The 21,327-nt window shown below is 41.9% G+C and overlaps 1 protein-coding gene across 1 annotated transcript in view; it reads right to left on the bottom strand.

Moving 5' to 3' along the window:
- Positions 1-21,327, bottom strand: part of LOC128973714 (sodium channel protein type 5 subunit alpha-like) — a 174,336-nt gene that overhangs the window by 97,060 nt on the left and 55,949 nt on the right. Inside the window, exons 10-13 of the mRNA XM_054390103.1 lie at positions 20,052-20,234; positions 17,263-17,664; positions 8,197-8,329; positions 4,586-4,824 (exon numbers count right to left, since the gene is read on the bottom strand). Of these exons, the coding sequence (XP_054246078.1) occupies positions 4,586-4,824; positions 8,197-8,329; positions 17,263-17,664; positions 20,052-20,234 (957 nt within the window). The remainder of the gene's footprint in view (positions 1-4,585; positions 4,825-8,196; positions 8,330-17,262; positions 17,665-20,051; positions 20,235-21,327) is intronic.

A 21,327-nucleotide genomic window follows, 5' to 3' on the forward strand; every position in this document is an offset into this window, starting at 1 on the left:
CATCTTGCTGAGAAATGACTCAGGAGGATCACTTTCTTTGCCTGAATCATTTTAATCAATAGTCTTCTGAGAAGGAAATGTCACAGTAAGATAGCAGAATGTCTGAGCCTTCCTAAAGGCATCAGGAATCATGTTCAGGCACCAGTTATGAATTTCAAATGGCGGTTGTCAAACTGCCAGCACCTGGTACGTGGTTGACTGCTTGTACAATGGGCTGGACACTTCATATGGTAAAGGCTGGAAAGAAAAGGAGTAACTTAACATCCCACTGGTGTTAAATATGACATTACTGATTTGGAGGACTTTTTCTTAAAATACTTCTGTTCCCATCATATCAGCCATTTAGGCTTTATAGTGAAAAATGGCATCTCAGTTTTCTAAAGGAAAATAAAAAATGAGGGAATCTTGTTCTGTCTACCCATTGTTTTAAGTCATGCCACTGCATAGGCAGATAAGCCATATAAAGATGGGTGGCTGGCCTTCTGATCACATCTGAAAATGTTGCTTCCTGTAAGTGTGGAACTAAAGGATTCCGAAGGTATTAAATGCTGCATGAAATAGAGAACCGAATTTCCAAACATAGAATGGTTTGAGTTGGAAGAGACCTTAAATATTATCTAGTTCCAGCCCAGGGACACCTTCCACTAGACCAGGTTGCCAAAAGTCCTGTCCAACCTGTCTTTGACCACTTCCAGGGATGGGGCATCCACAGCTTCTCTGGGCAACTTGTTTCACTGTTTCCACCACCCTCACAGTAAAGAATTTCTTCATTCTATTTATCTAATCTAAAATCTCCCCTCTTTCAGTTTAAAACTATTACCCCTTGTCCTGTCACTGCACTCCTGATAAAGAGTCTCTTCTCAGCTTTCCTGTAGGCCCCCTATAAGGATTGAAAGGCCACAATAAGGTCTCCCTGGAACCTTCTCTTCACCAGGCTTAACACCCTGAACTCATTCAGTTTGTCCTTACAGGGGAGATGCTCCAGCTCCCTGATCATTTTTATGCCCCAGTGACTGGCAGCAGATGAAGAATTGCTTTCAGAGAAAGCAAATCCATGTTCTACTTTCTTTCATTTTTCTCAGAAGCATTTGTTTTGAGGGAAAAATGCCAAAGATCTGTCCTTTTCAATATTTCCCCCTATTTAATGCTAGTACAATCACTTGAAGAGGGTTAGAGGCAGTGGGAGGACAACAGACAGCAAGTGTGGGGGCAGAGGAGGGGTCTGGCAGCTTAGAGGATGCAGGTACTTGGCAGCCTGCCTTGGAGCTGGGACTCCCTTCCCTTTCACAGGGAACTGCAAAAAACATCAATTTTCATTATAAATGACTTTGCAAAATCCTCCACAAAATGGAGTTACCTTCCTCTGACCTGCTCTACTCACAATCAATCCAGTTATGCAGGTATTAGTAAAGGTGGTGAGGGAGACCTGGGATGATCTGGTCTCTTGCAGATCCACTTTGGGATGTCTGGGAAAGGAGAGCTCTGTGCCCTCAGCCTGCTATTAAAAAAATATCAGCAGACTGTTTTGCTTATTTTACACTTTAGCACAAAGAGGAGAAATAGCTCTAAGCAGAGCTGAGGAAGTGACAGTGAGATTATTTATTTATCTATTTTCCAAAATTTTGCAAGATTTGCTCTGTAACTCCTCCCCCTCTGCTCACTGCCCCTATTTTCTGGTTGGCACTCAGCATAGCCTCAGTCAACCCCAGCAAGTCTGCAGAGGTTGTGCTGGCAGGAGGGATGCCAGGGGCTAAAGTTTCACTGCCTGTGGTCTGCAAAGAGAGAAGCTGCTCTGCCAAAAGCAAAGAAATGAGCAGACATATTTACTATCCCTAGAGCCAGAGGGAGAAATGGCAGCACTGCCACCTGCTCTGACAGACACTGGGTCCAAAGGAGTTTTTGGAAGTCATCTTAGAAAGCCAAAAATTGTTGAGCAACAATAAGGAAGGTTGGCTGCAAAGTGGAGTTGGCTGCAGTCCTGTGAGATTATGTTCTGGGCTACTCATCTAGTGCTTTCTGCAGAGGGCAATAGCATGGGTTTGAAGCAAGAGAGAAACAGGTATTTGCTTAGCAGACTAACATGGGGAGGTTTTCCTTTATAGAAATAAAAGGCTTTCTTTATTTCCACTGTGAGCTTCTCAAATGCCAGCTCAGTAGCATCTATATTCCAGGGTAGTCTGGAGTTACTTATGGTGCTATAGGATATCTCTGCTTCTACCACTAGGTACCAGGAGCAATTCCACCATACCATAGTTAGATGGCACATGCCTTTTCCACTATGGATTCTTCCAAGGAGTGGCTGAGGGCACTGGGGATATTTAGCCTGGAAAACAGGAAGTTGAAGGGAGACCATCTCACTTTCTATGCTACCTGAAGGGAGGATGTAGCAAGGTGGAGGTCCAAATTTCAAGAGCAGGGAACTGAACAATAGATACTGTTAGATTAAAGCATAGGCAGGCCAAATTAGATGAAAAGAGGAACATACTAAGAACAGAGTAGTGTCAGCGTTTATTCTGAAGAAGGTGATAGGACAAGAAGAAATGGCCTCAAGTTGTGCCAGGGGAGGTTTAGATTGGACATTAGGAAAAACTTCCCTGAAAGCACTGAGTGCACCCTCAGCAAGTTTGCTGATGACACCAAGCTGTGTGGTGCAGCAGACAGGCTGGAGGGAAGGGATCCATCCAGAGGGACCTGGACAGCCTGCAGAGGTGGGCACAAGCCAACCTCAGGAGGTTCAACAAGACCAAGTGCAAGGTCCTGCATCTGGGTCAAGGCAATCCCAAGCACAACTACAGGCTGGGCAGGGACTGGCTGGAGAGCAGCCCTGAGGAGAGGGACTTGGGGGTGCTGGGGGATGAGAACCTCAACATGAGCTGTCAATGTGCACTTGCAGCCCAAAAAGCCAACCAGAGCCTGGGCTGCATCAGGAGAAGTGTGGCCAGCAGGTCAAGGGAGGTGATTCTCCCCCTCTGCTCAGCTCTGCTGAGACCCCACCTGGAGTACTGCATCCAGTTCTGGAGCCCCTATTACAAGAGGGATCTGGACATGCTGGAAGGTGTCCAGAGAAGGGCCACCAGGATGAGCAGAGGGCTGGAGCTGCTCTGCTATGAGGAGAGACTGAAAGAGTTGGGACTGTTCAGTCTGAAGAAGAGAAGGCTCCAAGGTGACCTTCTTGTGGCCTTCCAGGATCTGAAGGGGGCTACAAGAAAGCTGGGCAGGGACTTTTTAGGATATCAGGTAGTGATATGACTGGGGGGAATGGAATAAAGCTGGAAGTGGGGAGATTCAGGCTGGAGGTGAGGAAGAAGTACTTCCCCATGAGAGTGGTGAGAGCCTGGAATGGGTTGTGCAGGGAGGTGGTTGAGGCCCCATCCCTGGAGGTGTTTAAGGCCAGGCTGGATGAGGCTCTGGCCAGCCTGATGTAGTGTGAGGTGTCCCTGCCCATGGCAGGGGGGTTGGAACTAGGTGATCCTTGTGGTCCCTTTCAACCCTGACTGATTCTATGATTCTATGAAAGAGTTGTTAAGCTGCCTGGGGAGGTGGTAAAGCCACCATCCCTGGAGGTATTTAAAAGAAGTGCTGAGGGACATGGTTTAGTGGTGGGCTTCCCAGTGCTGGGTTAGTGGTTGGTCTGGATGATCCTAAAGGTCTCTTTGAACCAAAACAACTCTATGATGCTACGATTCTAAAATTAAAAGGATTTTAAACACAAAGTTTTAAAGCACCAAATCATGGTAACTTTTACATACAAAGTCAAAGAAAGACAATTAAAGAAAAAGTTTTTGTTTTGTAGTAAGTGCAGAATTTTAGTGGCCCCCTGGGTTAACAAATTGTACCACATTGCCCCTGGAAAGGCTTTTCTGCTGTCCCTGCAGCCTGGCTGTAAATCTGTCACTCTGCTTTTCCTCAGAGAAGAGCAGTCTCTGCTTACTTTGCAGCTTTTTCCCTGGCTGCTACAGCTTGCATGTTAAGAGTTTCCCCTTGAAGCATCAGTCCTGCTTTCCTCCACGTCCTCTCTGCCCCAGGGTTTGCATGGGACCCAGCACACGCTGCTGGACAAGACAGGGAGGCACAGCAGGACATACAGGGACATATAGAAAATGCACAAGAGTTGCTTTCCTGCATACATATCTAGCTACAATCAAACACCACTCTATTTCTTTCCAAGGCTTTGCCTCATTTTTTTTCTGTAGGTGTTGTTTGTTTGTTTGCAATTTAAAAGTCACTATCAGTCACCAAGACTTGCTGCCTTATCATTGCTTTACCAGAAATCCCAAGTAAACCTCATTAACCTTTCTCTTACCTTATTCCCTTAAACAGATATGAGATAGCTATCAGAAGCAGCTCAGAAACATGGCTTGGATGGTTCCTGATAACACTAGAAGACGTTAGTTTAGAAACACAGACCCCTTGTCTTTCCTTCATTTCTCTTCACCCCTAGAAGGAGGTGACTCTGTGGACTTGCTTGACATCTCACAGGCAAAGTGTTGCTGACAGTGTGTCCAACCAGGGTCTTCCCAAGCCACAGTCAAAACTTTAAAAAGCAGGAAATACACTCCTCAGGTAGCACTTCATGTTCACTTACCAAATTGCCTATGTAAAGCATGTGGTCAAACTCCTTCGTCATCTTATAATGCTCCAAGGCCATGAAGAGCGTGTTCAGCACAATGCAAAGGGTGATGGTGAGGTCAGTAAATGGGTCCATTACCACAAACTTGACAAATTTCTTGATTAAAAGCCAAAATGGGCAGCAATCCCAAATGAGAAATTTAACAGCAAAGTGGTTCCAGCAGGGAGGACATTTCTGGTGTGATTCCTCAAGCTCTAAGTCACAAGCAGTAAAGTAACAGTCAAATGGCACTGAGTTATATGACAAGAGAACAGTTAAAATGACTCATTACATAGAGGAAGGCCCTCAATTACCCCAAACTTTTTTTTAAAGGATAGCAAATTACATACTTTGGGGTTTTACCAGTTGACCTGCACTTAGCAGACAATGACCTATTCTGGAAGTAATAACCTCTTAAAAGTGTCACAAGCCAAAAGGGAGAATCACACTAAATATGTTAAGTCCAGCATTATACATAAGCTCAGATTTTTACTCTGTTTTCCATTTTAGCAAGTTCTAATGGGTAAGAATACACTGTCTTCACTTAACATTGATTGGAATAGATCGTCTTCATTCTCAGGTCATATTTTAGAAGTATTTTAAGTAATGCCTTTTAAAGTGTTAAAGAGATGAAAGAGTTTATTTAGAACTGATTTAGGCACTTGAGAGCCAGAGTACCCCTGCTTATCAATAGGGTTTCTGTTCTTCATGTACAGTTCAAAAAGGCATTAGACATCTGATTTCTTCCAAAAGGCCCACATACAAAATCAGGGAAGACCATAAGGCAGTTTGAAAAAGTTACAAAAGCTCCAGCGTGCTTCTTAAAGGTGCTTTTAAAATATTACCTAAAATATAACTTTTATATGTTCATTTCACTTGAGCACAAAAGAACTGAAATAGCTTCCTAAGTATAATGTGTGTTAAATGGTGAAAAAGAAAAGCCAACAAAAAACAAAAAAACAAAAAAAAAAAGGCATTTAATGGCTGAATGATAATGATTAGTGGAATTGCTTAATGCTTGCCTTTTCTGATTCCTTTATGGGCATGGAATGCTGTATAACAGTTTTAGTCTATATAATTAGAACCTGCACTGATAACAGGAATACCTCAGCCAAGGCTGTTATTTCAACCAGTTCATAAACAGCCTCCTCTCTCAAGCCAGGATGCATTCTCTGTGTATTTTTCTTTATGGGACAACAGAACTGTGGTATTAGGTGTCTTCCAGCAAGCTTTCAAAGTATCAGATTATGTCCTATGTGCACAGGTTTGGGACAAACATCTACACTGCTCTGAAATCCCTGGGAAATGAAATTGTGCCCGAGAATTATCTCTGTCTTTTGAGCCTCCAGACAGAGGGTTTACAGGTGGATGCCAAAAATTATGTGAGAACCATTCAATGCAAAAATCTTCATTTTTGTATTTTTTGGAAACCCACCTCTGAAAGTAATAAATATTTAGGGCAGTTACTAATTTTCTAAGTAAATCCATATTCATACTCCTCAAAATCACTTCTATCTAACCCTGCCTATACCACTATTACTAATTTGGGGACCTTCATGACTGACCCACATCAGCTGAGTGACTGAGCTGGTTCTGCTTGTTGATCCAGCTGAAAACCAATGGTTTGGTACAGCCAAATCAAACTGAGGGAACATAACAAGGGAAGGAAAAAGGTATAACTGTCCTCTTTTGGCAATGTTGTGGCAATAAACCAATTAAGAAGCCACATCCTTTCCCACCATAAGGTGATCTTTTTAAATCACAACAGAAGCAATGGTTTTTGAAAAATATTAGCAAAACTAAAAGTGAAATTAGGATCAACTGCTTTTTATTTTGCCTTTTTTTTTCCTGTTACTTTTTGGTTGGTTGGGTATTTTTTGTTTAAAAAAAAAGGTCAGAAAAACACAGAGTTTTTGTTGAAGCTATTTTGCTTCTTATTTTTAAATGAAGAAAAAAAACCCAAAACAACAAAACCAAAAGCCCAGGTCCTTTCTTGTCTACAAGGCTTTACAATGTCTGGGAAAAAGAGGCAGATGATGGCTACCCAAGAGACAAGAGCAGAAATCAGGTAATTAAAGGGGAAGGGATTTCTGGTCTGGCTGTTTCACAGAATTTGGCACAAATCATACAGCTATTATTATAGTTAAAGCCTGTGATATATTTTATCCTGGTTTGATATTCCTTTTGTTCCTAACAAGTATTTAATTTCAAAGAGTAATCAGAGCCTGGGAGTTAGGAAACCTTTGATAAGGATTGAAAGAGCTTTCCTTCTATATGAAGCAAAAAATGTACAGCCTTGGAGTTATCCTTGGCTTGATGGTCTCTATTTCTCTGGTAAAAAGTAACAGAAATTACTACTAAATAAATAAGATGGAGTCCAGCTCAGGCCTTTTAGGCATTCTTAACGTATTACAAAGAAGCAAATCGATCACAAAGCTAATTGCTAAAAAACCCCACAGAAAACCCAGATAAAACCTTTGCAGACTACACTAAACACTGGCATAGACTGAAGTGATTATTTACCTATTAAGGGCCTAACTCTTTATTTATTTAAACATATAGATATCTATCTGTTCTGGCCACAATACTGCTGAATCTAACCACAGGGGACAGTAAAAAGCTGAGGAAGAAGGCGGCCTTTGTGGTTTCATGCTAAACTGTTTCCAACAAGCTAGGTCCAGTCCCTTTCTGTAAGGCATCTCCCAGACAAGTCCCTCTACCTTGTCTTGCCTTCATGCACATCAGCAACACAAAGGCTAAGACTGTAGGAGAATCCAAACTGTGTGTTGCTCCACACTGTTCTTGACAGATATTTTTCTATACACTTTATTGCTACCTCCTATCCTGTCTCAATTTACAATGTAGGAAAAAAGAGGAACTTGAAAAAGCCCCTTCATGAAGCATTAGCCTAGAAATCTGATGGCTTGCTTTGAGTTGTTCTCTCACTATCAATAAATTTGTGAAAGGAAAATGCAAAGTTCCTGTGTACAGAAAGACAGGGAAGGGAATTCCTCTTGCACCTAATGAGCAGCTTAATGAGCAATTTTCAAGTTTGCTGAGAAATGCCTGCATGGAGAAATGCGTCCTTTGAGCATCCTTAAATTTCATGGTGGGATTCAAACACCTACCAAACTGTTGAGTCCTACTAGCTGCTCTGTAAGAAGGAAGCTTTCCTCCCCCATAACTTGGAAGTGTTGCATGTAACTAGTGACTGCACAGACCAGGCTTTGCATTGCACATACCAGGCTTTGCATTAGATCCAACAAGGTGAGATGTAAACGTCACCCAGTCTGGTGCTCCTCAACCCTGCACCTTGCTTAGTCCTATTTAAATCAGATGTCACAGGGCACAAAATCTTGCCAAGGTCCGCTTTTGATTTTATGGCCAGGACTTTTAGAAGTTCATAGGTAAGGCAATAATTAAACTGCTTTATGTTACAGCATTGCCTCTACCTTAAGGGTTGTAATAACTATGTAGAATGCCTTCTTGCAAAACAGGAGTTTAGAATTAGGGCCTTTTGTGTCACTTTGTTCCTGCCAATCAACATGCACATGCCTTTCAGTCAAGGGACTAAAGATGTATCTTACCTTCCAGGGCACTGGTGATGATGCTGACAGCACTCACTGCCCTCTGCCTCTGAAAGGGTTCATCTGAGTGGTCCACTGATGGGCGGTGGGGCATTAAAAGCTGCTTCTTGCTTGCTTCATCTGAGGGAGAGGTCTGTTTAAATAAACACATTGTATCAGAAGAATAAACCCAAGGCAGATATGGGGTAGCATTTTCAAGATTGCCTAAGCACTGTTTTTCCCCTATGAAAAGTCCCTGATTTCCCAATTAGACACACACTGATGAGGGACTGCTCTTGCAAGAGGCACTTGGAGCAATTTTGGAAACTTTGCCTTGCCCTTTACCTTCATGGAAAAAGGTGAAAGATGCAGGTGAAAACAGAGGGATGCTTCTGATGCGGGAGGAACAGACGTTCTGCTTTACCACGCTCTTTGCTTATGAAAGAAGCTCTGCTTAATTACATTAATTTTTCCATTATTCCTGAAATGTGTTAACTGTTTAATTATACTGCTAGAAGAGGAAAAGGGGTGTAGGTAACAGCTCCATTACAGCACTCTGATATTATACTCAGCAAACTGACTCCTCAACACATGTTTTTTTCTTATGCTGAAACAGTGCCAGATCTCAGGAACATATTGTCATTCTGGTGATCTTTGGTGTCATGGATTCTGAAGCTCCATAATTAGGAAAGCATCTCAGCTTCTTTCTCAAGAAAAATATAAAATAACCCAGAGTGTCTTGTTCTCATGTTTTTTCAAGGAAAAGCTTAAAAAAAAATCCCAAAGAAATCAAATACTAGGAAACAGAACTCTCAAGCTGTCTTTATTTAATGTTTCATTTTAAATTATTTTTATGCTTTTTGAAGGCTTGGGTTTCTGAAGTCCGCCAGAAACAAGTATAGTTGCCAACACATACTGTATTAAATACTTTATATTGTCAGTTCACAGGAGCAAGATATTAAGATTTTTATTACTATAAGCTCCCACTTCATACAGAGACAAATCCCACTTGATATACTCCTCCAACTCTCCCAGAAGTAGAAGGAAGGGCAGTGGCTGAGATACAAGAATCTGGGAAAGCCAGGTTCAGCAGCACTCTCTGTTCCAGACCCCCTGGTCAGGAGATTCTCTCTCCCAAAAGCCTCTGTCCTACTCCTCGAAGTATATAGGCTGTGAAGTCTGAGACACTATGTAAGCAAGAAAGATGCACTGTAGAGAAATGGGTCTTGATGGGTTTTGGTCTACAGCTAATGCAAATGTGAAAGTGAAAGAACTTCCTATAAAGATGAGAACTGGTTTATCCAGACGTCAGTGGCTGTTTTTACTTCATGGTCAAATGAGATGAAGAAATCAATTCAGATTTTCTCATCACTTGGGTCTGAAATGGCCCTAACCACACCAAGGAGCACCCAGGATGCCAACCAAAATGTGCCATGGGCAGCAGCTCTATATGCCCTCTCTGCAGATTTGGTGTATTACCATACACCCAGATGGACTTAGGATCCCTCCTCTTCTCCATTTCAATACCAAAACTGCACTTCAAGAAAGACAGCTCCATGAGAATGGCAGGGGGAAAATAAAGTGCTGAAGATCTATAACTTGTCTTTCTGGAGTGTGATCTCTTCAGGGTAGGGAACATCCCTTTGTCAGATGGTAGCAAAGGACAAAGACGCTTGGCCACTGGTTGACACTGAAAATAGTAGCCAGGATAGGGGTCCCAGGTGTCTTCAAAGTAGTGCAGTTAAAAACACCAATCACCACAAGACCCCAGAAGAGTAAGGAATTTTAAAGCAAAGGCTTAAAACAATTAGCTAAGCCAGGAGATCAGTGATGCTCCAAAATGGTTTTCTTTCATTTCCTTTTCTCTTATGTTGAAATGACTGGCTCGTTGTCCATTGAATTACTGACACAGTTATCTTGAAAAGAGAGGTGCAATCAGAACCTATTCAAAGAGACTCCTACTTGTGCACAACATAACGAGAAAACACTCTATTCTTGGCTCAGGAGCTGGGGAAACCAGGAATGGTATTTCAGATGCATTAGTTCACTTGATTCTCTTCACCTCCAATAAAACAACAAAAAAAAAACAAAACAAACCAACAAACCACCAAAACCCAACGACCACCAAAACCCAACGACAACCAAACCCAAACAAACAGAAAAACAAAACCAAAGAAACAACAAAGGTTTTTATTAATGAAAAAAGCATCTACAGAATTGCATAATCATTCACACCAGTTTGGACTAGATAACAAATACATGGAACTGAAAGGAAGTACCAAGACAAGGAGGTAAAAAGCATGAAGGAGACAAATTCCCAAGTAGAATAAGCTAAAAAAGTAAAAGTAAATAAAAAAGGGGTGGTAGTGGAGGGGAAAGCAATTACAAATCCAACTATTCCAGTTCCCTCTGTATGGAGAATGAACCCTAAGAAAATCTCAAATTTCAAATTCCTCTGGGTCATCTCTTTTTAACTCTCATCATCTTCCCTTTCCATCCAACCCAAAGCTTACGACATACCAGTAGTAAGTGTTTAGACAACTCCATCTCCCTAAGTACCAGGCTGCTGACTGGCAGTAAAGATGCTACATTCCTATTCATGGCCTTTGCAGAAGTTACTGGGTGGTAGCCTTTATCTGAAACCCACCTTTTGCTCACTGGTGCAAAGACAATTCACTGCAGAGCTAACAAGTCAAAGGAAAAACATATAGAGATTCATTGTTCCAATTTTTTGACTCAGCTAAACCAAGGAAATGGAAAGTCCAAGTTAAATAGCTTTGATACCTCCTTCATTAAAAAAATAGCAGGAAACTGACTTTTTCCGTAGGTTTGATGTGATGTTCCCAACACAAGAAGGTTTTTAAGTAATTTTATTTTTATTTCCAGCCCATCATCCTCAATCCTACCACTTGTCTCATGGCTAGCTCTCCCCAAGACTTCAGGAGTCCTGCTGGAGTCAAGGGAACTGCTTGAAGTGCACTGTCCTTGGCATGCAAAGCAGTATTTCTGAAGGAGACACATGTATGGCTCCTTCCTTCCCATGAAGAGGTGAGGTGGATACAGGATCTCTCAGGCAATGTCAGGGTGTGAGGAACACTCCTTCTCTCTTGCAGGAGGGCACAGTCTCTTTCCCCACAGAGCAGTAAATCTGTCACATATGCAGTTTGCCATTTACTATAAAATGTTTTTCCAGGAAAGAAAGTTTCCATCCAGCTGAATTGTTTACAATTACTGAAGTTACTTAGGGAAGCTTAGGAGCTTTGCTTCCTTGTAAAGAATAGATATGCAAGGGTTTTCAAATTATTAGTACATATTTTAGAAGAGAGAGAGCTAATAGCCATGCAAGGAACTGGCAGGTTTTGCACTTTGAGATAGAGGGCAGTTCCAGGAACAGGACAAACACAGCAGTATAAAGGCTATTACCATTAGAGAGAGAATCTACACAGGCACAGTTGCTCCTCGTACTTATATTCCTATAGAAAGCAATCAAAAATAACAACAGGCTCTGCAGTTATGCAAGGAGTCTCCTTAGGATCCAGATGAGGAATCACAATGGAGTTAAACACAGGCATCTCCAGCATGATGAGATTATTTGTGTTGCTCCCTGATTGACTGTAATGTTTCTCCTTTGGATTAGCTAAATTCTTCAGGGAGAAATATACTATTCAGTAATTTACATGTAAATGAGGATGAATAACACTACAGAATTATTTTCTTCTGAGTGCCTACAATTCTGAGCTATGTCAAAACTATTATGTGAGGATGGGCTTGGGCTTAAACACAGCAGCATTTTAAAGACCACATTTGGGAACTGGGACAGGTTTAATTTTCCTTGTACAGTAAAAATCTCTTCAAGCATAAAAGGAGGTGGACAGGCCACACCATGAACAATGGACCCAGTAAGGCACTAGCACAAATATTTAATGAGATTCAAGGTGACCATAATAGCACACAGCATTTAAAAAAAAGCCATTTAATTTTGCAGATGCTTGATTATTTAAAGAGATGCACTGTAAATGGGAACAGCTTGCAATATTTGTGTCAAATCTGAATTATTTATGCTTAGGATGTGCTAAAGCAAAGTTTGAAATGAGCAGAAACTAGAGTTGTGGTGACGACTCTTTGCACAGGGCAGTGGCAAAGGACTATTGGCAGCAATTTTTGGATGACTTATTTTGTTGACCTTTTTTCTGAACACTGAAACTGCTAACACTTTCCCTTTTCACCAGTCCTGTGGCAAAGCAAGAAGAAAAAAACATACCAAAACAAAACAACAAATTTCACCTCAGGGCTATTTTAGGGTCAACAAGAAAATATCAAACCAATGTGGTCAGCAAAAGAGTGTTATGCTTAGTGGCAACAAAAGCTAAAGTCTTTTTTGTTTGTTATTGTGCTAGGATTTGGTTGGTTGGATTGGGTTTTGTTTTGTTCTGTTACCAAAAAACAAACAAGCAAACAAACAGAACAAAAACCAAAAATACCCAAACAGACAAGGTAAGCTTCTAAATTCTTAGTTTGTCATCTCAGTGAGCAGTCTGGTCCTTCTTAAGGGCTCGCTCCCCACTAGCTTTTATTCCTGTCATGGTAGAAATACTCAGCATTTCTAGTTTCCTAAGAGGAAAAAAAAAAAAAAACAGCATATGAACAACCAAATGGAAATTCAAGGAAGGTTGTATGTGCAAGAGGGAGACTCTGGGTAGCTCCAACCTTGGCCTTGTTGCCCATGCCAAAACTATCATGAATAGCTCCACTCCTCTCGGGCTGATAGGAAGCTCTGGTGAGCAGATACCCCAGGGAAAGCAAAGCAGTGGGAACCACCAGCTAACAACCACCTGCATGCCTGTAAAGAACCACCTCTTCAGTCTGGCATCCATTTCTTTGCCACTTCTAATCTCCAAAAAAACTGGAAAGTCAAACTAAAGTAAAAACCTTGTGGTCTCCCTGCAGAGTTACAGAAAGAACTCCATCTGGCTTTAGGAGGCAAGAGGGAATGCTGTCATAGGTATTTCCTAACTCTCAGAAAATACTTGACAATCAATCACCTGTTACACTTTACTCATCCTCATTGCACTCCATGGATAAATTGAACTTCAGGTAACAGCTCATTAACTTAATTCAACCCTGCTCAAACAGATCAATACCTTGTGAAGGGAGATGTTACTCTAACCTCCTAACCAAGAAACACCAGGACACAACAGAGTAATGCATAGCTGCAAGTAAGTACTACAGGATTTCACTGAAACTTTACATTGTGCCCTGAGGTTACTTACATAATGTATACACTTCCTCTAAAAACAGTGAAAGCCCAAATCCTATCTCAGCAATCAGCAGAAGCATAAAAATGAATCATTTTTCAAACCTGTCATTCTCAAGTCATGTCAAAAAAATGCGGTCTTTAAGCATAACCACCAGGTCCTGCTTGTGTTGTATTTACACAGGGGTAAGTTTGCTGAAATCTTGAAGAAAGCTAGGAGGAGATCAGGATCAGCCCTCTGCAGCATATACCAAAGATTTCCAGGAGAGCAACTAGGACTTACTATGGGTTTCCTGGAACAATCTCCCTGAACCTGTTGCTCTTCATGTCCAGGTGAAAACTGTTTGACCCAAAGCCACCTTTTTGGAGGGTGCTTGTAGATCATATTTTTATATTACACCACTTTGCTCTTCATATGACCTCAGCAAGCTTTCTAGCTTGAACACTGAAGTGTAACCCTCTGTGCTGCCATGGCAAGCCTGCTGACCAGTTAGACTATCCCCAGACGACAAGACTGATGGCCCTAAACACCATCCATTGACATTTGAAATCTCTCCTGTTTCACTAGCTGTATTTAGGGATTAGGGGAAGGACCTGGAAAATTCAAGTCCACTTGGCTTCTCGTGGAAGCACACTCATAACCATCTGTACCAAGCAGCCAGGGCCATCTGAGGAGCATCTGAAACTGGCTTTTTTAAGCTAACATGCCCTTCTGCTGCCAAGTGTCAGGAGACCTCTCATCTGAGTCACCAGCCTGAATAGTGTGATAATCTGCTGAAGCCACCTCTCATGGGAGAGGGCACAAGCTGCACAGATGCCTTCATGCCAGCTCAGCTGCCACCCGCAGCCATTCCTGTGGGCAGAGGGCCCTTGGCTGGGAGAACAGCAGTTGCAACGACACAGAGGCATGGAAGTTGTTCTTTGTGGTCCCAGCTACTTTGGCCTGGGGCAAAATCTGCAGGCTGAATGTTGCTAAAACAGATCAGTCTAAAATTCTCAGAAGTGGATAGTGACTTCTTATGCTTCCCCTGAGAAACCTTAGAAGGGCCCAGTTGGAAATTATCTGCCACAGCTACAACCTGCTTGAGGGCTGCAGTTGGAAACTCAGACCCAGAGACAGTCTGATCTTGTTTGATGTTTACTCTTCCTTTCAAGCTAGAAACGTTCATACAAGCTGTCCCCAAACCAGAATTCAGCAGTCTCCCTGCTTAGTAGCAGTCAGACAGGTCTGTGTTACGCTCACCTGATACTAATAAGCATCACAGAGGAACCTAACAAACATGTCTTCAAAACCTCATACTGTAAAATGTGTTTTGCCAGCTCCACCAACTCAGACATTGTTTTACGTGAGTGAAGCCACATTTATGCCTCAGGAAGCTGTAAATCAGGGCTTAACACATGCTGCAGTGATGCCTTTTCACAGATTAGCCCTTCCTTTCTTGTTCAGGGAAGATACAACAGATAGCACTAATGGGTCCTTTTTCACTAGGAGCTTACACTCATACACAATAAATAACAGGGGCAAGGTTAGGTGGGGGTTAATGAGGTAGCTTTAACTTCACCTTGCAACATCTTTGTTTTGCCTTCCCCAAACATATCAAGAGACTATAAAAAGACACCAGAGCTGCCAGAAAGAACAAACTCAACTTCAAAATTGTAAAAGAAAAAAAGGCAAAGACAATCGAACACAAAGCCCAGAAATGTGTTGCTTTGTCTCCAAGCACGCTGAGGTGTTGGATTTGCTATTTCCTTTTGCACAGCTGAGGCTGCACGTTTATACTCAGCACTCACAGTTCCTGTAGCAAATACATCTGTACAGCAATGGGCTCCTTGCCAATTAGCTTTTAACTCCAGCTCATATTTTCTGGATAGATTAGATATCAAACCTGGTTTTCAGAAGACACAACATCCTTCACATTGCATCACTGAATGAGCATCTGTTACTCTAGTGTCTGGGTGTTATTTCCTAGATGACCAGGGAACTGCCATGTGAGGTCACCCACCCAGGCCATTCGGTTTTCAACATCCATGTCTTTTAAAAGGCAGGAAGTTGGCAACTGAAAAGAAATGCCAGCAGAGCTCTCAGCCTCCCTGTCACCTCAAGGCCCAGTCCTGTAAAATACCAATATTTCCTGTGAAAGGCTGAGTGCTCTCATGCTCGGTTAAGCTTTTTCTGACAGCTGGGAGAGCCTCAGCAGGCTGCAGAGCTGCTTTGCTCACAGAGAAAAGGGGGACATCCACTGCTCAGCTACTGAAGCCTTTCTACTTTGGTTCCAATTATTTTTTTTAAACAGATGCACAAACTTTCTTTCACAGTTCCTTTAATGCACAGCTTGTTTTGTGCCAGGTTGAGTCAAATAAAACTTCACTATCTACAAATAGTGCTTGTGTTGCTCAGCTGTCTAGAGATTCCTCTCAGGACTGCTGAGAGTAAAAACAGGAGTACCAAAGTCCTAAATGAACAAAGGTGTGAACATCTGAGAAAGCAGCAACAGCCTCAAAACTGTCAACCAAACAGATAATTCTCACACCAGCTAGCTTCCCACACACAGCACAGCCCCTCCTCTCATGTACAGTGTGAGTGTCTATTCGCAGGACTACAGGGAACGCCTGGATAGGTGAGGAAAAAAAATTCAATCCAAAGCATGAAAGAGAAGAAGCTGTCTGGCTCTAAAGAAAAAAAAAAAAAAAAAAAGGCTACTTCTCAATTTACTGATAATCTGACACCACAGCTAGGATCCATCTTACTCACCTTTCTCTTCAGGAAATACCTTGCCCAATACATGTTAGAATCACATTTGCTTATTTCCTCACCCAGTTATGGCACCTTGTTACTCTGAGTGGGCTCCATCTCCCCTGACTTAAGACATGTGCAATATAGAGTTTTTCACCTTGGGCTCCCCTTGTAGTTAAAGTAAACAGAAAGAGGCAGTTTCAGGAAGAGACATTCTGACCTACTTCTGATCTCTTAATATGAAATACAACACTGAGCCTACGTTGATTGTAATGACTTGATCTCCATTACTTTAAAGACTGTTGAGAATGATGAGCTCCAATGTGGATTATCTACATTAAAAGAGGTAAATTCCCACCCTATGAAACTGGTAACTTGTCCAAATTGCCCTGCCTTTGTAGCAGCTATTTCCAAAACATCACCTCATGTTTTTTCAAGGAAACCTGTGCTTGGGTCCTAATGGTATCAGACAATAGTTTTATTTACAGCCTTACTAAATAGTTTGTAGCAGTGGTGCTTTGCAACAAAAAACCTGGCAATCTGAAAAAGGCTTGAAATCTGTTGATCATGTACTCATCTTTCCTGGTTGTTTTTTGAAGTGGATGCTAAACCCTTCTGGGAACTATCTTTGAGCTGTAAGAACAGCCCTCCACAAGTAGCTATACAGAAGACAAGAGGTCAGATGCAAGGAGAGAGAAACCAGTGGGTGAAAACAGAGACTTAAGATGGTAAGACTCACACTAAATCATTTTTAAAACATCATTTTCCAGGCATTGGACAATGCCAAATATTCAAATGTCAAAAGAACCAACTTAAAAAGTGTCCTTACAAGAAAAGAAAATTTGTATCAAACATAAGATACAGGTATTTGCCTTCAGCAGGCTCTTAAGTCTCCTCAGAAGCCAGGGACCTCTCTTATGCAGCACTAGACACCATGCTGCTGCATGAGTTACCCATTCTCTCCCCACCCTGCCCTAGGATGGTGGGCATGGGCTTCTCACTGCGGACTGCATATGGCGTAATCAATTACAGCAAACTCCAACAACGGTTAGAAGGAAACAAGAGCGTGAATCACATACAAAAGTTATAAAGTACTCACCAGATCGCCTGTCCCAGGTTTTTCCATAATAACTGGGGGGAGCAGTAACCCTGCAGGAGAAGTAGGGTCTGGGTTGAGTGCCCCGATGCCTCCTCCTATCAGGGAAACCACACCATTGCAATCCACTGAGCTGTTCCTTTTGCCCGTCTGGGTGTAGTTGGGAGTAGTAGGGTGAGAACTATGGCTCACTTGACTTTGCATGCTTGGACGCCTCCCAGATCTTGGAATTAAGAGAGAGCCCCGGTGGCTTTCATTTTCCCCAGCAGTGCTGATCTCATCATCGGCAAAATCTGTTTCGGAGCCAGTGTCTCTACCACGGAGTCGGAAACTGAATACGCTTCCGTGGCTGGTTCTGCGCTTCACCAAGTGTGCACTGGGACCATAACTAATGCCAAGGAGAGTCTAGAAACCCCCAGAAAGGAAAAAGGGGAAAGAGAAACAACATTTTGCAACATGTTTTCAGGAGCGAGGAAGGTCTGGGGAGAGCAGTAAGTTCCATTTTAAATCAAGTGCTTCAGAGAAAGACTTAAACACAAGTGTTCAACCTTCTCAAAGTTAAGAGGTTGAATAGTCATTCCTAACCATTAGGTATTTGTCTAATATTTGACAGTTAAAGATGTACCAAAATTGGAAGGGTAAAGGTGGCATTCACCTCATAGCATGCTTCCTTATGCTTCTACTCCTCCCCAGGTCTGATAAGTGCCAAGGACCTGGGAAGGCAGCACAAGGAGTGGAAGAAAGGAGCAGGGAAGGGGATCCAGCTCCAGTTTACTGCATTATCACACATCTTCAAAACAGCTAGGGCAAGAACGTTGTGGTAGGAGAAGAAGAGATAAAGAAATAGGGCAGGAAATGAACTGCAGGGAAAATGAGAAGAAGAGGGAAGAAGAAGAAGAAGAAGCAGAATACGACGGAAGAAGGTGATAAAGGAAAAAAAATTAAAATAAAAAACAAGAGCAAGAAGAGGGAAATGGTTTATTAGTTTGTACAATGATTATCCCAATGCACATGGCTGCTTTAAGTGGTAGGTGACCTGAGTACCCATCAGCCTTCCCTCACACTCAAATATCATCCACTCTGACATCAGCTAGTGAAAGTGCAACTTTGATCAAGTATCAGCAAGACATAGCCAAGGACTAGACACACCTAAACCCTGGCACAGTAAAAAGAATGTTCAGAAAATGCATAAGGAATTCAGGTCTATCCCTTTCTCTTGTATCTGAAGAGGAAGTCATTGGAGTAAAAGCATTTAGGTAAGGCATAGGTTATGGTTTGTACAGAATTTTCAGCTTCTTCAGAACTTTGTGGTGAGTCAAGTATATATGAAGAGAGGTCAGAGCTCCACAGTATCCACAAACCAGACAAACCAAATGACGCCTGATTTAATTTCACACTGTGGCTTACATCAGTGAGTTAAGTAACAAGCCTGTTTTGTGATACTGGTACAAGGAAAAGTATAAAACCCAAGCCCTTTCTAACCAAAACCAGCCCATTTGGCTTGCTACCAAATTTGAACTGGTCAAAATTCCGTGCCTGGGTTTCCACGGCACAGTCACTGAGTCTGATTTCCGATGGCAACACACTTCCAGCTGCTCAGATTGCATCTGAATGATGACTCAGCCTTACTCCCTCGAACCATGCCAGACAGTGTCTTGCAGAGCAGATTTACTATAAGCTTTGAAATGTGTCTCCCATGTTTCTCATGCATATGACATCCAGAGGCGAAAAGTGAAAACAAGAAATATTAATCTCAGAAACAAACTGGCAATGCCCAGCTCCAATCCATGGTCATTCTGGTACATGGTGTCTTGAAAGCCATCCAGAATGAAGCTGAAGAGCAACTCTAGCTTTAAGAAAGGTGCAATTTGTAACACGACCCACTCAATCAATAAGACAACAACAAAACCTCTGAGATTAAAAAAAAAAATGCATTTCATTGGCAGAAAGCCAGCTCAGTGTAAATTTTGTGAGCTGGGGAGTCATTAATTGGTCACATTTATTTACACCACTTACAAGTTTTCTATGAGCTTTTTATGGCTGCCAAATACTCCTAAATTCACTGACAACAAAATACAAAAAGACTTAGCCCATTACATGGCTATTCAAAAAAACAAAATAAACTGATTTAAACTTTGCCCTCAGTTAAGCAAAGACAAATTGCCTGAAGCTACTTATGATCATTTGATACATACAGCATGTGCAGATTCATATTCATGCATGTCAGTAACATTTACATAAAACCCTAACTTTAACAACAGCCTCATTTTATTTTTCCTTGCAGTAGAAAGTGGAACCAAGTGCCACAAAGTTTTGACTTGAAGGCAACTAGCAAATGAATAAAAATGTTAATAATGTCTTTGCATAGCATTTAAAAAACCCTCAGAGACAAGTTTCCTCTTTTTCTCCTCCTCTCTTTTCTTTTTTTGGGTTTTGCAATTTTGTCCTAAGAAATTTTTGTGTCTCTAGTAGGGATAAGATAGATATAATCAGATGAATGAAATTAAAGTAAGAAAATAAACCAGATATGGGCAATCTCAATGTGGAAAAAAAATTAATAATTGCAACAAAATAGATTTGTAAGAATGCTTAATGGGCATTTTAAAGATTAGTTTTAAAAGTAAAGTGGTCCTATATTTCTTTCCACTCTTCTCAAAGACAGTCTGAAGGTCAGTTGTGATATGAAATATCTGATTCTTCTTTACAGTTGGAAAGTTTCAGCTTTGGTTGCTTATCTACAGCTCTGCTTATCCAGCAAAGTGCAGTAAGTGACATTTCAGAACATGACTTACCATTCTCCTCTGACCATCATCATAGTCACAGTTGGGATTCCTTTGGTCTTCCCCATACTCTTCTGCCCCCAAAGTTTTCTTTTTCTTTCGCTTATTTCTTCTTTCCTTGGCATTTTTGGATGCCAAAGGTGACATTTCCAATGAACTGAGTGACATTGAATCAATTCCTTTAGCAGCTAGTGCCTAAAACAAAAGATGGTAGAAGGTACAAAATTGAGTTAAGGATCTCAGTGAGAACTAATAATGACTCTGCTCACTAATTATTTTTCATTTTAAATATTAAGTCTGTATAGGTGGTCACTAATCATAAAACTATCTCACATGGCTGGAACCACTCAGCCTATTTCTAACCTTTACGTATAGCCATAAGAAAATAAAGAAGCAAGACAGGTTCCTAGTACAAAAGCACCCATGCAGGTCTGCCACCCAGATGCTATGAGCATTATGAATGGCTGCACAAAATAATAGTTTATATACAGCTCAAACACAAGATCCTTGGATATTTCACAAAAGGAATACTCTGTGAGCACACACCTGCAAGTGCACACATCTCTGAAGTAACCTTCTCGTGGCAGTCATAAAAATCTCAAGTTGGGGAACTTCAGATTAAGCCCCTCATGGACTTGAATCAGGAGGGCAGCCAAGCTGGCTGCTGGGATTTTTCCTTTCCTAACACAGAGGGATGCCAGGAACAGCAGGCAATTGAGCTGGCACGCTTTTGTAAACATTTATCCCAAGCAGCATTGCAGGCAGCTGTGATCAGAGATGCAAAGAGAAAACTGTGGGCTTAAGTGGAGATAAGGTGGACTTTGCTTTGCTGTGTGCTTCAGTGCTGTGTTGGCTATCTGGTGGGATCGCTGCAGGAGCTGACTGATAACAGACCAACTGCTAAAAACCTAGCAGAAGCTGAATGTGGCAGTCTGGGTGCACAAAGCCACAGCCGTGGAAGGAAATGAGCAGCCAGGAGGAAGAATCGATAGGTGCAGGGAGGAAGCCACAGCCCACACCAGCACACTGGGTCCCCATCCCTGGTGTGGGCGGGAGGAGTGCAGGGGACTCAGAGCACAAAGCAGCAGGTCAGGCTTGGAGGTGCTGGTGTCTCAGTGGTAGCCTCATCAGAGACCTGGAGACAAGCCCATTTGCAGAGCCCCCAGCCCAAAGACATGAAAAGAGTGAATTACAAGAACAAACAAACCAAAACAAAACCAAACCAAAACAACAACAAAAAAACAACCAACCAACCAAACACCCCCCCCAAAAAAAAAAAAAAAAAAAA

The sequence above is a fragment of the Indicator indicator genome, chromosome 20 (genome assembly GCF_027791375.1).
Source record: "Indicator indicator isolate 239-I01 chromosome 20, UM_Iind_1.1, whole genome shotgun sequence".
Classification (NCBI taxonomy): Eukaryota; Metazoa; Chordata; class Aves; order Piciformes; family Indicatoridae; genus Indicator; species Indicator indicator.